Genomic DNA, 18,025 nt, shown 5'->3' on the forward strand with positions numbered 1-18,025 from the left:
ATGCAATTAATAGTTAATTGCCAAATGCATCTGTTTTTAATATTGTGCTATTCATATCTTTATAAAAGCTCACAGTGTTGCTGCAGATGAAATATAGCATGGATAATATTAAATAATTGTTTTTCACGAGCGTTCAGAGAACATCAGTGCAGCTGGAAGCAATATTTTGTGAAAGGGGGCATTAAGGTGTTCTTGTGGGTGTTTGTTTAAGGCGAGTTTACACTAAAGATTCACGATGATGAGCTGAAACTTGTAACTATTTGCAGAAGAATATGGTTTGCAGCATTCTAACTGTGTGTTTACACTGGACACATCTCACGGTCCAGATCCATTTGTTCTGTTGGCAGTAGTGCAGGAGTATGTCAGAATGGGCATCAGTGTACTTAGTTCTGTCCCAAATGACACACTATACAGTATGTACTCAACTGTGTAATGTATGAATTTTATAAGGTTATTTTGTCGTTCATCATCAGAGTCTGAAGTAATTAAATCTGTGACAGTCGAGAGTATGAAGCGTCCAACATTCAACTCTTCATTTTTCAGTTAATCGAGTGCATCATCCAGGTGTTTAAAGTGCACTTCTTCTGTTCAGTGTGAACACACCACTCACACTATATAGACTACAAAACGACATAGAATAGTGCACAAATACACAAACTGGACACACCTTGTGTTCACTGTCAACAACTTTACACACAATCACTGATTATAATGAGTTCTGTGTGATTTACCAGCCAAATCAATATGATATCTGGCATTCAATTACATCACTTTTTAACTGCAAAAATAAGAGGAGGAAGAAGAAGAAGAAAATAAAAGCATAACTAAATATAATCTTCTTCTTAAGCAGCACTCGCATTGTCTTCAGAAAATGTCTAGGTCTAGTTACTATTATTATTATTAAAAAAATCATGATCAACATTATTACTTAGGAAAGACATTTAGCCCAAATTGTTGATGGGGTCAGTAAGGCGTCTGAATAACTGATAGAGGGTCACTGACCCAAAAGACAATTACTGCATTAAATATAAATCTTTTTTAAAAATAAAATCAGGTTATATATTGATTATTAATCACTCAAACTGACATGTTTTCCAGTGATATCAGCAGTCATCCGTCCACAAACACTCATGATTCATTCTTATCCCTCAAACAGAGTCTGACGTCTCCTAACTTCTCTTCTCCCATCCACCTGCCCTCCTGACTTATAACTTCAATGTTACAAAACATATGAAGACAGAACTCTTCTGAGAGCAACTAATGTATATTATGACCATGTATAAGGCTCTTTCTGATATATTATTAAAATATTGAGCTCTTTTTGCACTTCAGTGTCTGTTCTGTACTACTGATGCTGATGATTAACCGCTGGTTGTACTTCAGTGTGATCAGCTGTGCTGCAGTGGTCTGTGTGAGGCTTTCTGATGTCGTAAGACCTGAAATATCTGATGAAATACCATGATGATGTGATTGACACAACTTCCTCAATTTATGCTAAATAAATTACTTTTAAATAAAACAATGTTCTGATGAACTGAAAGACCTGCTTTCAGAAACTCTAGAACTGAGCGAGCAGTCTGTCTATCTGTCTAAAATCTATCTAACCTTTCTATACACTTACAATGTGTTTAATTTAGTAGTTTGATGAGGTCTTGTTTGGTCTGACTGAGTTTTTAATAAAACTTCATAAATATGATTTTTCATCAAAATGTAATGCAGGTCACTATAGCAGAGTGTCATTATTACATGTTAGGCTGACGATGGGAAGTTAAAGACCACAAGGAAGGGCTGATGCTGTTTAAAGGAAGAACTGAGTGAATGATGAAAACTGAAAGACAGACAGAGACAGAAAATGGCTGATAAGAGTAATAAGGATCTGCTGGGACTGATTTTTCTCTGCTCACTTCTCAAAGGTAAACGACGCATGTGCCATTTAAGATATTTCAAATGTGATTATGATCATTGTTTGTATTATATGTCAGATTTGATTCCTGCAGACATTCATGCTGTCGTTTGAACACATTAATACTTGACATGATGTATGACACTCTCTTACAATCAAACGTTTGAAGGTCGGTCATGTTAAGAAGATTCAAGATTATGATATAATTTAGATTGGTGAATATAAGACCACTTTTCTTTAATATTTATGTGGTCAATAATGGGTTATATGTAGATTTCTGTCTCCTAATTTATAACTGTGTAATTATAATCTTTGTTTAACAGTCAAAAAGTATCTTCTGTACAATCTGAACACACATTTACTCTGTCTCAGGTGGACACACATATCTCAATATGTTCAGAAGTGATGGTGAGAACATCAATCTGCCCTGTAATAATGATCATACTTACTGCACATCAACTTCATGGGGATATAGAAAAGAAAGTTCAGAGGCAGTTGTATTATTTGAAAAGGGGATAAAGAAGAATGACATAAAGAGACGTGAGAGACTGAGTCTGGGGTCTGACTGCTCTCTGAACATCTATAAAGTCACAACTGAAGATTATGGAGTTTACACCTGCAGACAATATGAGAATACAGATACTGATATCAGTGTTTATCTGCATATCCTTCATGGTCAGTGTTTCTACTCATTATATGATAAAAGAACATAATTCTCTCTTTAAACTCAAATGTTTAGTGAAATAAATGTGTGTGATTTCTGTTTCAGTCTCTCCATCATCCACACAGACTGAGATTAGACCTGGCAGATCTTTCACTCTCTCCTGTCAGTTATATATACATTATGGATATCCTTGTTATAACTTCTTCATTAAAGAGGGAATTGAGCTGGTCTGGGTGAATAAGGCTGGTGAAGATCTGCAATCAGACTCCAGATATCAGATCTCATCCTCTCCTCATCACTGTATCAGCACTCTGACTACAACACTCCTCCATGAAGATGACAACACTGAGTGGACATGTCAGGTTACTGACGGAACTAAAGTCGAGACCTCAGTCAGATATACTGTCACATACTCGGGTAAGAAAACTAAATGTCAATATTCAGCTCAATGCTGGACATGCTGTATGAATATTCCTCTAGAAATAAATCTTTAAATAAAACTAATGCTGCTCTGGAGTGTTCTTGAGAGATCAGTTCAATTTAGTTCAGTTTATATATCATATCTTTGTGTCTCAAGCAACTCTTTTCTCCTTTTAGTCAATTCATCAGAAAACAAGTCTTTGGGTGGATGGTCAGTCAGAGGTAAGAAATGTCTTTATATTGCAGTACATTATACATATATCAGTGTTGATTCATTCATCATCATGATTTACAGTTTCATGGACTGAGTTTGTTTGTGGTCTTGTGCTGTAACCTCTATCTGAACATGTCTGTTTGCTGTAGTGATTATAACAATCGCTGAGATCGCAGCACTAACTGCTCCTACTGTTATTCTTCTACGGATCATCTGTGAAAGAAGAGCTGGTGAGATTTGAGACTCTTTTCACAATCATCTATGATCAGAAAGTCACATTTACACCATCTGAATCAGTCTTCTCACTACATGAGAGGTTTGATATAATGCTGTGCTTTTATTCACAGATAACAGAAGAAGAGGTCAGGACTCCCAGAGAACATACATGAATGTGATCAGTGAGATGAACAATACTGAATGAACAACGCTCTTGGCAACTATAAAAATATGCATTTTTATTGATAGGAAAACTTTTACACTTTAATCTGTGTCATTGTTACAGTGTAATTACACAAATAAGTACTGAGTAATATTAATTTACGTAATATGAGGTTAGGGCTTGGTTTACGATTAGTTTCTTGTAATGATGTATATTATACATATTATTACTATTGTAAGTAACATGTAACATGTATAACAAGTACACTGTAAAATATTGTTACCCTGAACTCATAATCCATTGCTTATGACTTCCCTTCAGTTGAAGCTATAGGCCTGTATATAATTCATAGTCTTGAATATAAATCAGATATTTTATACCTTTTTGACTGTTTGGTTTTTGTCTGTCATTTTAATGACTTTTTGATGTTGTCTGTCATTATTAATCTAAATTATCAATGCATAAATCTCCAATATTTTTGTCTTTTTTAAAAAAAGAAAAAAGATATATTTATCTTTTATATTTATATTTAATATATTCTGCAAAAATCTAAGACTATTGGGATAAGTCACACCTGTTCCTGCACATTCACTCACCCCAAACCCTCAGTCAGTGTCCGGTCATGTGAATGAGTCTACACCTCCCTGCTCAGCTGTGAGATTACTTACCTGCCATTTGCGTCCCTTTTGATGTCCACCTGTAAAATCCACCTGTGGGGATAAAATCAACCCACAGCAACAATTTAAAAGTAGCCCCATGCTGTGATTGCCTGTAATCTCACAGCAACATTGTCTTCCTGCTGCTGCGGCTGTTATTGACTCAAAATGGATGTTCTCATGCAAGCTTTGCTTTTATGCATAATTATTCACTCCTTGCATCATACAGTACATAACTTTTAAAACACCAAACATGATTTTCCTACTCAAACATTAATTCAGTATCTCATTCTGGGAACCGCTTTGAGTCTGACCAATCCTGGAAACTCCAATAACACAATGGGCCCTATTTTAACGATTTAAGCTCATGGCGCTGGGGCTCTTAGGGCGTGTTCGAATCCACTTTTGCTTGTTTAATGACAGAAAAAAATGGTCTGCGTTCTAACCCTAACCCATGGCCCAAAAAAGTTGTGGCTTGTCTCTTCATGAGTCATGGGTGTGTTTTCGTAACACGCAATAAACCAATCAGAGTCTCATCTCTCATTCCCTTTAAAGCCAGTTGTGCTCGTGCCATGGCAGATTCGCTATTTACATGCCAGTATTTGCAAGAGGAAAGACTGAATGCTTCTCCAGAGAGGAATCCTTTTATTTTTAACAAAAGGATTCCTCTCTGCAGAATTCTGCCATGTAAATAGCGAATTGGCCATGATATAGAGCCGGCCAGCGTTCATGGAGTTCGTATTACAAGTCCGATGGTTCCACCAAACTCTAAGTCTCCTTCCTCACTGAATGTTTCATCTAGTTACAAGTATCTTTTGTCTCTGATGGTTTCGTCCAGTTCCAGGTCTATTTAATCACTGATGGTCCTTCTCCCGCCTCCTTTGCCAAAGCCATCCTGTTGCTTAACCCTGCCTCCGCCTGCTCCCTTCAGCCCTTCGGCGCCTCATTTGTTCGCTCCGCTCCGCTGCTCAGATCCGCCTCTGCCCTTCCGGTCTCCGACTCCACTTTGGCCACCGAGCCCATTCCTCCACCTTGGCCCATCGACCAGTTGGCTCCACTTGGGTTCGTCACCTCTCTGCCAATGCCATGGACCTCCGGGATTTCCGCTGCACCTTGTCCCTCCAACCTGAGTGCTTGCTTTATTTAATAAAGGCTTTTTCCCTACATCTCCTGCGTCATGCATGTTGGAAAGCCACAACATATGCAGACAACTTGTGGTATGCTACTAATTTTGGTTTCATTGGTATTTATTCACACAATCATTAAATTGAGAGTAAAGCCCTCCTTAATTTGTGTACTGTCCTCATGCTACAAGGGGAGTGTTACAGTGTCACCTATGCAGAAAGGATGGGGAAGCTTTTGAAACTTGCCTCACCAGGAAGTCTATTGCCCATTAAAGGGGTTACATCTCTTTATCTGTCCCAGAGACTGGTTTATGTTGGTAGATTTGATAGTAATTAGGAACAGCCTACAAATTTTTGATTGTTCTTTTTGGCTCTCGTTAGCCGTAAGAGTGTTCAGCAAATGTGCCGAAGCAACCCTAACACTGAGAATTGCAGGTCTCAAAGTGTCAGCTTATTTGGACGATCTGCTCCTCTGCACTCAGTTACAGGAGCACACGAAGATGGATACAAAGGTTATGGTGTCTCCTGTAGAGCTGCTGGTTCCCACACAGGAGATAATGTACTTAGGTCTCAGACTGAACTTGGACTTGTATCAAGTGTTTCTGTCAGAGGAGTGCATCAGGTCAATTCTTGGCAGTTTACAAAAGCCACAACAACCAATGTTCATAGACACAATCCCAATTGAGCCCTGCCCACAGAGCTTACCGCAGATAAGACTGTGATGTGTTAGAACTGCTCCAAGATTCAGCACCCAAGGACAACTTTTGGGAAAACAGCCAGGGGAGCCAGGACAACATATTACAGCATCCGATAACACCAGAGCAACAGCTCCTCTCACCAGACACGTTATCCCTCTCTCCAGCATCCCTGCTTCTGTGCTTCTCAGAGAAAATGAAGGAACTGGTGACAAAAAAGTGGCGAGCCCCACAACCACCAAAGCCTGTGGGCCCATCTCACCATCTCCCTTCTCCTGTGAGAGCTCTCCGGCCCCTGCCACAACGCCAGGGCCCACAACCTCCTCCATCTGCTCTAGGTGAACCAAAAACAACCGATAACAGCTCTCAGTGATGTGTGTCGGGTCCCCGCTATGATAACAGTGACTTTATCAAATGTTTACAGAACAAGCGGGAAACCAGTGTGCCTGTTGCTTTCTCTATTTCTGTTTTATTACGTGATAGAACGCCAAAGGCCCTCTCAAACCGTTTGGCAAACCCATTTAATCTGCTGCCTATTACATGTCAAAAAACTAAGATTACTGTGGGGACAAAAAGTAAGACTGTTGAACATCCGCTCACCTAAAAATAAATCACTTCTAGTCAACAACTTAACCATATACAACCTAGATTTCATGCTTCTAAATGAAACATGGCTAGAAGACAGTTGCAGTTCAACAATCCTGAATGAAACAGCCCCTCTTAACTTTACTTTTATGAGTGTCTGCTGAGCTTTTAGGAGGTGTAGCTGCTCTATTTAAAGATGTCTATCAATGCAAGCAAGTGTCATTTGGTGATTACTTGTCTTTTGAATATCTGGGTATTGTGTTAAAAGGTGCTCCTCGCATTCTACTTATAGTTATTTACAGGCCTCCAGCCTTTGTTGAGGACTTTACAAAACTGTTATCAAGTTTGACTGTCTTGCTATTATTGGGACTTTAACATCCACATAGATAATGCAGAATCCAATACAGAAAAAGAAATCATAACTGTTTTGAATACTTTTGATCTGACTCAGCATGTACATGGACCTAAACACAATCGTGGACACACTCTAGATTTACTTATCAGTAAGGGTCTAAACATTTCATACATTGTTGCAGCGCTATCTGATCATTTCTGTATTTACTTTAACATATTGATCTCTCCAACTGTTGAAGCTAGATCTATCTCGGTCAAAAAGCGATGCTTAAATGAGAATACTAGTGTACTGTTTATGAAGGCTATATCATAAATATTCTTCTCAAATATTATAAACAGAAACTTAAACAACACCTGCACTCTTTTTGCTACTGTAGAGAGACTAACAAACCCCCCAAGTCAGATTCCCAGTGAAATGCTCTCAGACAGCAAATGCTGTGAGTTTGCTTCCTTCTTTTCTGAGAAAATTAATAATATCAGAAAGGCGATCAGCACATCCTTGAGCTGCACTGGGGTAAAACAGATCAGATCACAACCTCAGAAAGTAGCTATTATGTGTGTTTTCGAAGCAATCGATGGTAAAATTTTGGAAGAAACAGTACAGCACCTTAAAACATCAACCTGCGCCCTTGACACACTTCCCACATCTTTTTTCAAAAGCGTGTTTAACTGTTTAGAAGCAGATCTCCTAGAAGTGGTAAACGCCTCACTTCTCTCTGGGACTTTTCCAAAATCCCTGAAAACTGCAGTTGTTAAGCCCCTTCTGAAAAAGAGCAATCTGGATAACACCATATTGAGCAACTACAGACCAATCTCAAATCTTCCTTTCATAGGCAAGATCATTGAAAAAGTTGTTTTCAATCAGCTGAACAAATTCTTAAGCTTGAATGGATACTTTGACAACTTTCAATCTGGTTTCCGACCGCATCACAGCACAGAGACAGCACTCATAAAGATAATAAATGATATTCGCCTAAACACCAATACAGGTAAATTATCAGCGCTGGTTCTTCTCGATCTCAGTGCTGCGTTTGACACTGTCGATCACAACATACTTCTTGACAGGCTGGAAAACTGGGTCAGGCTTTCTGGGATGGTCCTTAAATGGTTCAGGTCATACTTAGAAGGGAGAGGTTATTATGTGAGTATCGGTGACCATAAGTCTGAGTGGACATCCATGACATGTGGAGTCCCTCAAGGTTCAATACTTGCACCCCTCCTGTTCAACATATATATGCTGCCACTGAGCCAAATAATGAGAAAGAACCAAATTGCATATCACAGCTATGCAGATGACACCCAGATTTACCTAGCCCTCTCACCTAATGACTACTGCCCCATTGACTCCCTGTGCCAATGCATTGATGACATTAACAGTTGGATGTGCCAATACTTCCTTCAGTTAAACAGAGACTAAACTGAAGTTATTGTGTTTGGAAACAAAGATTAATTTCTCAAGGTGAACGCATACCTTCACTCTAGGGGTCAAACAACTAAAAATCAAGTCAGGAATCATGGTTAGATTTGAGTCAGACCCGAGTTTTAGTAACTAAATCAGCATATCATCTCAAAAATATTGCAAAAATTAGATGCTTTGTCTCCAGACAGGCCTTCCAAAAAAGACGATAAGATAGCTGCAGCTCATAAAGAATGCTGCTGCCAGAATTCTGAGCAGAAGCAGAAAATATGAACACATCACAGACGTCCTCAGGTCCTTGCACTGGCTTTTAAAGTACTATTACTCGTTTATAAATTACTCAATGGTCAAGGACCTCAATACATGGCAGATATGCTCACTGAATATAAACAGATCACTAAGATCAGTAGGATCACATCCGTTAGAAATACCAAGAGTTTGCTCTAAACAAGGAGAGTCTGCTTTTAGCTGTTATGCCACACATAGTTGGAACCAGCTTCTAGAAGAGATTAGATGTGCTCCAACAGAAGTCACATTCAAATCCAGACTCAAAACACCTCTGTTTAGCTGTGCATTTACTGAATGAGCACTGTATTTTATTTATGTATGCTCTTTTTTATTCTAAACTGTTTTAATATTTTTTTTTATTAATTTTTATTCTCTACTTTTATTGCTATTTCTATTTTTATGAACTGATTGCACCTTATTTTCTTAACTGTTTTAATGCATTTTATATAAATCTTTTAATTTTTATGTATTTGATTCCTTTTTATACAAAGCACATTACCAATGTGTACGAAATGTGCTATATAAATAAACTTGCCTTGTTTTGATGTTGTAAGACCTGAAATACCCTGATGATGTGTTCCAGTGAATGTTAGGCAACTTCTTCTGTTTCTCCTTAATAAATCAGAAGACCTTGGCCTATGCTCTCAGAAACTAAAAATAACTCTGGAACTGAGTGAGAGAAAACAAATAAATGACACTTGTTCCGTTTTTCTTATGGAACATTTAAGATACTTTCTTTAAAAGCATTATTATGCTGGCTTGACAAAGCGGGGTTAGTGGCAGAATTCTTTCTCCACAGGGATTTAAAAAAAGTCTTCATTAAAGAGTTAAAAACCATGAACAAAACAAACAGCTATATAAGGTGAATCACATTACAAACTTTGATTTGAAGCAAAAACAGTAGTTGAAAATCCGACAAAAAGGTACAAAGGTACAAGACTGTGTGCTTGACAACTTCAGTGTGGGAAAGAACTACGAATGAAGCATTGTGAGTTACAAATTAAAAACAATGGTGAAATATTAACCTACTCATTTAAAGCTGTTGATTAAATCTATATTGATTAAAGCAGCTAACATAGGACCTGCTATTAACATGGGAGCAGCATGCTATTATTAATGTGGTAAATCATGCTAGCAATTTTTTAATCATACTAGAAACATGCTAAATCATGCTAGCAATGTGTTTGATTTAGTAGTTTGATGAGTTCTAATATGGTCTGACTGAGTTTTTATAAAACTTCATGAACATGATTTGTCATCAAAATGTGATGCAGGTCACTATAGCAGAGTGTCATTATTACACGTTAGGCTGACGATGGGAAGTTAATGACCACAAGGAAGGGCTGATGCTGTTTAAAGGAAGAACTGAGTGAATGATGAACAGTGAAAGACAGTCAGAGACATAAAATGGCTGATAAGGGTAATACAGATCTGCTGGGACTGATTTTTCTCTGCTCACTTCTCAAAGGTAAACGACGCATGTGCCATTTAAGATATTTCAAATGTGATCATGATCACTGTTTGTACTTTGTACATTCATGCTGTCATTTGAATGCAGTAACACTTGACAATGTATGACACTCTCTTACAATCCAACATCTGATGGAAAAGTCTGTCATGTTAAGAAGATTATTTAAATTGGATTGATGAATATAAGACTACTTTTCTTTAATATTTATGTGGTCAATAATGGGTTACATGTAGATTTCTGTCTTCTACTCTATAACTTTGTAATTGTAATCTTTATTTAACAACATCAAAAAGTATCTTCTGTACAATCTGAACACACATTTACTCTGTCTCAGGTGGACACACATATCTCAGTATGTTCAGAAGTGATGGTGAGAACGTCAATCTACCCTGTGATAATAATCTTACTGACTGCACATCAACTTCATGGATATATAGTGGAGGAAGTTCAGTCAAAGTTGTAGTATTTGAAGAAGGAATAAAGAATAATGACATAGAGAGACGTGAGAGACTGAGTCTGGGGTCTGACTGCTCTCTGAACATCTATAAAGCCACAACTGAAGATCATGGAATTTATATCTGTAAACATAAACCATATACTGATACCAGTGTTCATCTGCATATCCTTCATGGTCAGTGTTTCTGTTCATTATATGATAAAAGAACATAATTCTCTCTTTAAACTCAAACGTTTAGAGAAATAAATGTGTGTGATTTCTGTTTCAGTCTCTCCATCATCCACACAGACTGAGATTAGACCTGGCAGATCTTTCACTCTCTCCTGTCAGCTGTATGTATATGATGGATATCCTTGTGATAGATTATTCTTTAATGAGAGATTTCAGCTGGTCTGGGTGAATAAGGCTGGTGTGAATCTGCGATCAGACTCCAGATATCAGATCTCATCCTCTCCTCATCGCTGTATCAGCACTCTGACTACAACACTCCTCCATGAAGATGACAACACTGAGTGGACATGTCAGGTTATTACTAAAGGAAATAAACTCAAGACCTCAGTCAGATATACTGTCACGTACTTGGGTAAGAAAACCACATTTTGATCTTAAGTTTTATATTACTCTGCAACTAAGATTTATTTATTTAAAAAAAAAAAGTTTGGAATAAAATTGCTGGCTAAAAGCTTTCAGCATCAGAAGTTAAGAGTATCAGTTGAGTTTACACCAAGTCACATTTACACCATCTGAATGACTGAATCAGTCTTCTCACTACATGAGAGGTTTGATATAATGGTGTGCTTTTATTCACAGATAACAGAAGAAGAGGTCAGGACTCCCAGAGAACATACATGAATGTGATCAGTGAGATGAACAATACTGAGTGAACAACGCTCTATAAAATATTGATACTATTGTTACTATAGTAAGTACATGTAATGATGACATCACTGTTTTCTCCAGAGCTGCTGTATAGATAAATGAACTAAATTAATAACTAATGATTTGATCTGTGCAGCCAAAATCACGTTCCCTCCATCACTGTAAAGCTGTAATGTAAAACGCGCTATATAAATAAAGGTGACTTGACATGTACAACAAGGACAGTGTAAAATACCCTGAACTCATAAAACAATAATATGTGGTTAATTCTGATAATGTATTCAACATCCCAAACAAACTGAGTACATGGTAACATGAGGACGGTGTTATAAACAGAGGATGAGTCTAGAGAGTAGGACTGTAACACGTATTCGTACCGAACCGTTTCGGTACAGGGCTTTCGGTTCGGTGCAGGTGTGTATCGAAGCATTACATTGCAACATAGCCTAACCACCAATAATCGCAATAAGCTCTGCGTTTTGTTACTTTCGATAAGAAAGAAAGTATCATCCTTCAAATTCTGTTCACAAAATCACAAAATTCAAACAGAAAATGCCATTTCGATGCTCTTCAATGTGGCGTGACAGATCTCTGTACATGCGCCTCAGTTCAACCAGCAGAGCGAGTGAACATGATCATCTCTTCCTTTTTAATTCTAGTTACAGAATAAACATGAATGAAGATCTGAAGGTATATGGAAAGATACAGTACAACTTACTGAAACGGTCATATCTCGTGTAATCGCTCAATCAGTGTTTCAGCGGCGGAAAGACATCAATGAAAGCTTGTAAACAATCTGTCATGTAGCATCAGAAAAGACATTCAGTGTCCACAGCTTGTTAGTTTGCCAGAGAAATGAACTCTTTCATTTAATATATGCACTGTATTAGCCTATATATATCATTTCAATTTTACTTAACCTTTTAGTGATGTCTTTATTATTTAATGTATGATTATATTAAACTGTCATGAAAATGACAGCCACTGTGTAGAAATGATTATATTTCAACAACGAATTGGAGTAAAAACATTTAGAAGTTAATGCAAACACTGTCTTATGTGCAGCTTACATGTTTGCACACAATTTGTTATTTGAGCGTTGATTATTTTATCTAAAAATAAAAAGCAATTGAATTTAGGCTAATAGTTTGGGCTCATTTGTTAACCTTTAATATTACAGTAGCATAATGTTCAAGTAAGGGCTCCCTACATACTGTAGTTTATAGTATTAGCAAAGATAATTTTTTTTATTCTTAAGAAACCTTTAGTTATAATTTAATTTAATGTATTTAAAGACAACAACTCAATTTGTTCAGTAAAAAACTGTTTAATAATAATAATAAAGAAATTTACTGTTTAGTTTTCTCCACACCTGCTGTACTGAAAACCGTACCGAACCGTGAGTTTTGTGAACCGTTACACCCCTACTAGAGAGAGTGTCTTTGGTTTTCTGGGCTTACAGTATTGCAGTATGGAGTGACTGGCCTGAGAATGAGGGAAATCAATCACTAGGAAGTCGTCCAGTAGGTGAACTACAGTTAACAATAATTAGATAAGATCCAACACAAGCCTTCTGATAAGAGGTTAAAGATGTTCAGGCTACTTTTGCTACAAAAGCTGAGTCTGACGTCGAAATACATCTTGCTGCACATCTAATGCCAAGTAGGTGCTGCTTGAACGGGTCGGGATGAAACTTCCAGTCTGTATCTCAAACTTTCAAAAATATATATGATATCAATAGCTAAATAACCACAGCACTAGTTCATCCATGTTGAGAATATGAGATGAATACTTTTGCCACAAAAATAACCTTTGAGGTTGGAAATGACTTCAACATCCAGTACACAAGAACTATGACCAACAACCCTCTTCAGCCAATGATGGCGTGCAGTAACCTAAAGACAGAACTACGGTCGAGTCGTGAATTGTTGGACAGTCAGAGATGACCACAGACTGAGAGAGAGGTCAAAGTAAGGAAGTTTTGAGCATAACACATTTCTCAACTGTGAAAAAAGCAGAACTGATATATTTCTCAATGCATCTTTCAAAGATTCATTTTAAACAAAATTTTGGTTTCATTTGGGAACTTTGATGTAAAAAGAACTGTTATTTAAACATTTTTACAAGCTATGACATTTTGCAGGCCACTATATGTAAATGTGTGAAGAGCTCAATATGAGTAGGTGTTTTCTGTGAACTTCACTTGAATTGCTCTGATGGTAAAAGCCTTTATCACAGAATTTATGTACAGCATGATTATATTAAATGCATAAACACAATATGATTTATATAATTAACATTAAATTAACAACTCAAATTCTGGCACAACAAAACTATCTTCAAATCAAGCACTTCAATCAGTTTGATCTTGTTCTCTTTTACAGTTGCATTATATTAATACATTATGCAATAATTTTAACAATTATTATTTTTTCATTTACATTCTGATTCAAAACATTTCATGCCTTTGAAACAAAGAAATATAGACTAGATTAGATTTTTCATCATTTTATTTATAAACATACAGGATACTGTAAAGCCGTTGCATTTGAACATCAAATTAATCTGTTTTTGGATAGTATAGATTTGGGATTTGAATAACTCAATAAATATACCTCAGATGTAATATATATTTTCCAAGGTAACTATTTCCCTCCTAAACAACACATAACTTGCCTGGCAGAAGCCTTGGCCCTGTGTCAACCTAAAGTTATGATGATTTAAACATAAAACACATGACCAGACCCGAAGCACAGAGAAACTGGTAAATAAATCATGACAGAAGATTAAACAGGCCAAACTGTTTTCACAATCAAGAAAGCCTTCATATGCCCTTCTGTTCAGATACACATTATGAATGTGCTAACGTCGACAGGCATAAAACTACGGAGCCCCTAAAGGGACATGATGGTGGGAAAAATATGGGATGAGGGGAAAAAATTTAAAAATGAAAAAAAGAGAAACTTTGCGTTCGTTCACAAAGAACTTGTGAGCAAACACTCTCTCAGAGGAACTCAAACATTTGTGAGGAAACGCAAAAGCCTTAAGATGTAATTTTTCCTCCCATCTCATATTTTTCCATCACTGTGTTCCTTTTAGGCGCTCCGTATAAAACACATTTATCCAGTGATTGTGTTATGATGGACATTTGTATTGCTTTGCCATGTGTTCAATTCAATCATGTTCAGAATGAAACTAAAATAAGATCATTATTTTATATACATATTAGTATATAACTTTAGCTTAAAAAATTATTTAAGGGGAAAAAAATATGTTCAAGAAAATATTATAGTTTGGGCAAACATTTTAATTTTGCATAATACTATTGCTAGGAAAAACGATGTACGATGTGCTGTGAAAAGGGCAAAACTGAGATATTTGGAGGCAAACACTCCATTATTTCAAAGAGCAAGTGCACCTTGATCCAGAAGATCATAAATGACCAAAAATATTCCATTATTTTTCATACGAGCACAGAAACAGTCTTTGGATCCAAACTCTTGTTCGTTCTCTTTGAGTTTCTGGTGTAGCATCTCTCCTAAGGCACAACTTCCCAAAGCATCAATCCACTGAAGGACAGCGATCTCCATCTGTGTGAAGATGTCTGTTGTCTCAACCAGCACTCAGTTTACATGCATGTGTGTTTTTATCAACTCAAATGTATAAAAATACATACTATACTCCATTAGTTAATAGAATGATTACAGTGACTGTGTTCCCATAATTACAGCTTCATCACGAGGCACTATGAATGCTAACATGTTATGTGTTGAAAATAAAGAATATAACTTGCAGACAGGAATCTCTTGATATTTGGACAGTGCTTTAATCCACTCAAAGAACACAGAAAAATAACTATTGAAAAGAAGTTCAGCTCAATCCGAATGCTCAGCCGTAGATGAAGAAAGATTTAAGAACGGATTGAATGGATTCAGATAAATTGAAAGCAAAGTGAAGTCATTCCAGAAATCAGGTCCATTAGTGTTAATTATCTCTAGGTCAGAGTACGCACCGTCTTTAGCGACAAACACTGTCAGTTCAGGCAGAAACTCGGTTGTGTTGGAAAGTGACTTGAAGACGGTGCAGTGGTTTGAGTTTAGATGTGCTTGTGTTGACGTACGTGAAGATTGTGAGGACTGGAGAGAGTTTATGGATTGATTTCTTTTGCTCCTAAAATCAGTGAGTTCACAGGGTGGTGGGCTGACCAGCGGCTGGAAGACAAGAGGAAGAAGATCATGATCTGAACTCTGGATTCAAAACATCACGCATTTATTATCAAATGTTTCTAATATATTTGAGGATATGCCATGACTTTTCCTCATCTGCTGCACTGAAGGAATCTCAGAATCAACAGATTGAAGCCGTGTAACTCACTGCGCGAGCGGATATAGCACTGATGACAGTTGAGCAGACCGTTCCTGATCCTCACGTCTGTTCCTGTGCTGGTGTCGCCCAGCTGACCCTTACAGATCCCACACTACAGAGAGAGAGAGAGAGACAAACCCTGTGAGGAAAATCTTCTCATTACTTCAACCTGCTCCATCCAGCAATGTGTTATTATCGACCTTCACATGTCCTTCATAGAGGAATGAAACGAGAATGATTTCTGAAGGATCATGTGACACTGAAGACCTTCATAACTGTAAAACTAGATGTCTTAAATGTGCCATCTTTCGACATGACGTTGAACGTGACTGACAGATAGCGAATGTCTTAGTTACTGGCGTAACCCTCATTCTCTGATGGAGGGAACGGAGACGTTATGTCCCTCCTGCCACATCCCTGATCCACCCCGCTGGATGTCCAGGACCCCGTCCCGTCTCAGCTCCTCAGCATAAACCTGAATGAGTGGATGCGTGCCGCCATCTTATATACCCGTATGTATGGGGGCGTGGCTCGGCATGCAAATTCTACTCCCCAATTCCATTGGCCGTTTTTCTACACTGCAAAAATGCTGTTCTTACTAAGAGTTTTTGTCTTGTTTCTAGTCAAAATATCTTAAAGTTCTTGAATCAAGAAGCATTTTCTTGACAAGTAAAAATTATTTTCTTGTTTTTAGGAAAAATAAGTCAAAATTAAGTGAGTTTTTCCTTAAAACAAGCAAAATAATCTTAATCCAAACTGAAGACAAGATTATATATCTTATTTTTGGTTTGAAATAAGATTATTTTGCTTGTTTTAAGGAAAAACTCACTTAATTTTGACTTATTTTTCCTAAAAACAAGAAAATAATTTTTACTTATCAAGTAGCATTTTCTTGACTCAAGAACTTTAAGATATTTTGACTAGAAACAAGACAAAAACTCTAAGTAAGAACAGCATTTTTTGCAGTGTAAATCTCAGAAGTGATTCGGGGTTCCCAAATGAGACCCCATTCGTCAGTCTTTCAATGTAAAGTCTCCATTCCCTCCATCAGGGAACAAGATGTTATCATCGTTGGTGTGATTACAGTAAATCCCAGATAGCTAGATCTATCTCGGTCAAAAAGCGATGCTTAAATGAGAATACTAGTGCACTGTTTATGAAGGCTATATCTTTAACACCAAGCATATCTGCAGACTCTGTTGATTTTCTCCTTGATTCTTTTAACTCAAAAGTACAAAACGTTATTGATAACATTGCTCCTGTGAAAGTCAGGAAGAAGAGTAGCAGACAATATATTGTATTTTATATCTTTTATGTATCATCTTGTTATTCCTGACTTTTAATGCATCTTAAATGTTGCTGTCTGGTTGAAAGAGCTGGGAGAATTAGGAAGAAAGAAGATCCAGTTAGATCCGCTCTGACGGACGACAACAACAACAACAAAAAAACTCCCTGGAACTTCCTAGCTCTTCCATCCAGATAGCAAAATTATCTGTTTTTACTGTTATTTCTATATGGAAGAGGATTAGGGCCAAGCAATAATAAAAAAATAAAACCATCTCAAGATTAAAGTTGTTAAATTATGAGAAAAATGTCATTAAATTTCGAGAAAAAAGTTGAGATAAAATGTTGAGAATAACGTCATTAAAATATGAGAAAAAAGTCATTAAATTACGAATTTGTTCTCATAATTTAATGACTTTTTTCTCATAATTTAATGACTTTTTTCTCGTAATTTAATGACTTTATTCTCATAATTTAATGACGTTATTCTCAACATTTTATTTCGACTTTTTTCTCGAAATTTAATGAGTTTTTTTCTCTTAATTTAACGAGTTTATTCTCAACATTTTATCTTGACTTTTTTCTTGAAATTTAACAACTTTTTTCTCGAAATTTAACGAGTTTTTTCTTGTAATTTAACGAGTTTTTTCTCGTAATTTAACGAGTTTATTCTCAACATTTTATCTCGACTTTTTTCTCGAAATTTAACAACTTTAATCTCGAGATGGTTTTAATTTTTTATTATTGCTTGGCCCTAATCCTTCTTCCGTATTTCTATTTTTATGTTCTATTTTTATTCTTCTTCTTTATGTAAAGCACTTTGAATTACCATTGTGTATGAAATGTGCTATACAAATAAAATTGCCTTGC

General features: G+C 36.7%; 2 protein-coding genes across 10 annotated transcripts in view; one reads left to right on the forward strand and one right to left on the reverse strand.

Annotated features, from left to right (window-relative positions):
• The first annotated feature begins 1,525 nt into the window (after positions 1-1,525).
• On the forward strand, positions 1,526-11,725 carry dicp2.1 (diverse immunoglobulin domain-containing protein 2.1). 4 transcript variants are annotated; one of them, XM_048176621.1, is made up of 6 exons: positions 1,526-1,913; positions 2,276-2,578; positions 2,673-2,984; positions 3,165-3,209; positions 3,351-3,478; positions 11,360-11,491. In XM_048176621.1, exons 1-5 carry the CDS (start codon positions 1,853-1,855, stop codon positions 3,440-3,442), a joined length of 813 nt encoding a protein of 270 aa, XP_048032578.1. In that variant the 5' UTR covers positions 1,526-1,852; the 3' UTR covers positions 3,443-3,478; positions 11,360-11,491. The 4 variants fall into 4 exon arrangements, with proteins under 4 accessions (XP_048032578.1, XP_048032577.1, XP_048032576.1 ...); XM_048176620.1 differs by having other exon boundaries at positions 1,527-1,913; positions 3,351-3,431; positions 11,438-11,725; XM_048176619.1 differs by lacking the exon at positions 11,360-11,491 and adding an exon at positions 3,549-3,959 and having other exon boundaries at positions 1,533-1,913; positions 3,351-3,431.
• Positions 11,726-13,998: 2,273 nt separating this feature from the next.
• The window catches only part of limch1b (LIM and calponin homology domains 1b), an 80,000-nt gene continuing 75,973 nt past the window's right edge, over positions 13,999-18,025 (reverse strand). For all 6 annotated transcript variants that reach the window (XM_048176601.1, XM_048176602.1, XM_048176607.1 and 3 more), the window contains 2 exons: positions 15,881-15,983; positions 13,999-15,717 (listed from right to left, as the gene is read on the reverse strand). In XM_048176601.1, coding sequence (XP_048032558.1) covers positions 15,692-15,717; positions 15,881-15,983 — 129 coding nt within the window. In that variant the 3' untranslated portion in view covers positions 13,999-15,691. The remainder of the gene's footprint in view (positions 15,718-15,880; positions 15,984-18,025) is intronic.

This window comes from Megalobrama amblycephala, linkage group LG23 (genome assembly GCF_018812025.1).
Source record: "Megalobrama amblycephala isolate DHTTF-2021 linkage group LG23, ASM1881202v1, whole genome shotgun sequence".
In the NCBI taxonomy this organism is placed as follows: Eukaryota; Metazoa; Chordata; class Actinopteri; order Cypriniformes; family Xenocyprididae; genus Megalobrama; species Megalobrama amblycephala.

Bases quoted from the DNA above. Each gene is read 5' to 3' on its own strand.
- dicp2.1 (XM_048176620.1), top strand. From the start codon at position 1,853: ATGGCTGATAAGAGTAATAAGGATCTGCTGGGACTGATTTTTCTCTGC. The intron at 1,914-2,275 runs GTAAACGACGCA...ACTCTGTCTCAG, and splicing joins TCTCTGCTCACTTCTCAAAG to GTGGACACACATATCTCAAT. The intron at 2,579-2,672 runs GTCAGTGTTTCT...TTTCTGTTTCAG, and splicing joins TTATCTGCATATCCTTCATG to TCTCTCCATCATCCACACAG.